At 57.8% G+C, this 2,500-nt stretch overlaps 1 protein-coding gene across 2 annotated transcripts in view; it reads right to left on the bottom strand.

Annotated features, from left to right (window-relative positions):
• The window catches only part of LOC108415435 (transcription factor Sp8-like), a 3,124-nt gene extending 1,751 nt beyond the window's left edge, over positions 1-1,373 (bottom strand). The window contains exons 1-2 of one of the 2 annotated variants that reach the window (XM_037537271.1): positions 1,343-1,373; positions 1-808 (exon numbers count right to left, since the gene is read on the bottom strand). The exon at positions 1-808 is cut by the window's left edge and continues 1,751 nt beyond it. In XM_037537271.1, the coding sequence (XP_037393168.1) occupies positions 1-808; positions 1,343-1,363 (829 nt within the window). In that variant the 5' untranslated portion in view covers positions 1,364-1,373. Of the gene's footprint in view, positions 809-1,211; positions 1,310-1,342 lie in introns of those variants that run through there. The other variant, XM_017688479.2, reaches the window with a different exon arrangement.
• Positions 1,374-2,500: the final 1,127 nt, after the last annotated feature.

The following is a 2,500-nucleotide window of genomic DNA, read 5'->3' as shown; positions in this document are numbered from 1 at the left end:
AGGAGCGCGGTGACGACGAGGACGATGAAGAGGATGGTGGCGGAGCCCCTGCAGTCAGCATGGCCCCTCCAGAAGCGCATGAGTCCCCGTATGGCGATGAGAGCATGGGCTTGAACCCGTCTATCAGGTGCTGCCCGCTCAACAGGTGTGGTGACGTGCCGGTGCCGAACGCTGCATGGCTCAGGCTTGCGAAGTCCGAGGATGACCCGTAGCCATGCAGTGGCGAGTGCAGGGACGGCCCTGCGTGCAGCGGAGGAGCCTGAGGCTGTGTGCCCGCGCCCTGCACGTCTACCCAACTTGCGCCGACATCCCACCATGCCGAGGCATAGGGCTCATAGGGGTGTGTGGCAACGCTCACGCGTGGGTAGATGCCCTGCAGCCCGTCCACCTTCGCAGACAGGAAGACATCCTGGGAGCTGCCAGAAGGGAAGACGGAGTAGTCGCTGGAGAAGTGAGACCCGGATGATGCGCTGGACGATGACGTGAGGGAGAAGGCACTTGAGCCGCCCGCCGTCGCGGCACCGCTCGTGCACAGTGACTCACTGCCACCTGTGACTCCGACTCCATTGCTCCTTGCGCCGTAGGAGACCAGGGCTGAGCTCGCGCCGCCTCCGCCACTACAGCTGCTGCCATTGCTGTTGCCACTACCGGTCAGCGCCGCGCGCTTCCACGGGTGGAAGCCCTGGAAGCTCTTGGCGAAGGAGGATGGGTTGTCCGGCACGGCGGAGGGAGAAGGGCTTCCACTCCCAATCTTGTTACACGTCGCAGCCAGCATGGCCAGTGGAGTGGAACCCAGCCTCGGCTCCTCCTGGAGAGAAGAAGAAGGAGAAAAAGAAGAAGAAGAAAGAGTTAGAGGAAGAAGAAGAAGAAGGAGAAAAAGAAGAAGAAAGAGTTCGAGGAAGAAGGAGAAGGAGAAAAAGAAGAAGAAGAAAGAGTTCGAGGAAGAAGGAGAAATGTGAAAGTGAAGGAAAAGAGAAGTATAGAAGAGCGCGAGGAGATAAAAACGGAGGGCAGGAAGAGGAAAAGAAGAAAGGGAGTTAGAGAAAAACGAGAAGGCGACGAGACGGAGAGGAGCGCGAGACGGAGGTGAGTGAAGGTGAGTGTTTGCGCGCGCGCTGCTGAAGCACTTCAGCAGAAACTCAATTCAGTAAATATCATACAAACAAAACAGCGCGAGAGGCGAGTAAACAAACAAACAAACAAACACATACTAGGCACATGAGAAGAGTACAGCCTCCGCGTGCGCCGCTCTCTTCCCCCTCACGCGCTTTTGCCTGAAGCATGCAGTTCTGTCCCGCGCGCTCAGCAGAAGATACGAAACAGGAGTTAATCTGGAACTCACCCCGAGCAGCGAAGTAGCCATCGTAGCAGCGTCCGCTCTCTCTCTCTCTCCCTCCCTCTCTCTCCCTCTACCTCCCTCTCTCTCTCTCTCCCTCCCTCTCTCTCCCTCTACCTCCCTCTCTCTCTCTCTCTCTCTCTCTCCCTCTCCCTCTCTCTCTCTCCCTCTACCTCCCTCTCTCTCTCTCTCTCCCTCTCCCTCCCTCTCTCTCCCTCTACTTCCCTCCCTCTCTCTCCCTCTACTTCGCTCTCTCTCTCTCCCTCTACCTCCCTCTCTCTCTCCCTCTCTCTCTCTCTCTCTCTCTCTCCCTCTCTCTCTCTCTCTCTCCCTCTACCTCCCTCTCTCTCCCTCTCCCTCCCTCTCCCTCCCTCTCTCTCCCTCTACCTCCCTCTCTCTCTCTCTCCCTCTCCCTCTCTCTCTCTCCCTCTCTCTCCCTCTCTCTCTCTCCCTCTCCCTCTCTCTCTCTCTCTCTCTACCTCCCTCTCTCTCCCTCTCTCTCTCTCTCTTCCTCTCCCTCTCCCTCCCTCTCTCTCCCTCTACCTCTCTCCCTATCTCTCCCTCTCTCCCTTTAACTCTCTCCCTCTCCCTCCCTCTCTCTCCCTCTACCTCTCCCTCCATCTCTCTCCCTCTTCCTCCCTCTCTCTCCCTCTACCGCTCTCTCTCTCTCCCTCTCCCTCCCTCTCTCTCCCTCAACCTCTCTCTCTCCCTCTCTCTCTACCACTCTATCCCTCTCTCTCTCTCCCTCTACCTCTCTCTCCCTCTACTTCTACCTCTCTCTCCCTCTCCCTCCCTCTCTCTCCGTCTTCCTCTGTCTCTCTCCCTCTCTCCCTCTCCCTCCCTCTCTCTCCCTCTACCTCTCCCTCCACCTCTCTCCGTCTTCCTCTGTCTCTCTCCCTCTCTCCCTCTCCCTCCCTCTCTCTCCTTCTACCGCTCACTCTCTCCCTCTCCCTCCCTCTCTCCCCCTCAACCTCTCTCACCCTCTCTCTCTACAACTCTCTCCCTCTCTCTCTCTCTCTACCTCTCTCTCTCTCTCCCTCTACCTCTTTCTCCCTCTCTCACTCTCCCTCTCTCTCCCTCTCTCTCTCTCTCTTCCTCTCCCTCTCCCTCCCTCTCTCTCCCTCTACCTCTCTCCCTATCTCTCCCTCTCTCCCTTTAACTCTC

The sequence above is a fragment of the Pygocentrus nattereri genome, chromosome 3, assembly GCF_015220715.1.
Source record: "Pygocentrus nattereri isolate fPygNat1 chromosome 3, fPygNat1.pri, whole genome shotgun sequence".
NCBI classification, from domain to species: Eukaryota; Metazoa; Chordata; class Actinopteri; order Characiformes; family Serrasalmidae; genus Pygocentrus; species Pygocentrus nattereri.
This window is presented reverse-complemented; position numbering and strand designations above follow the sequence as displayed.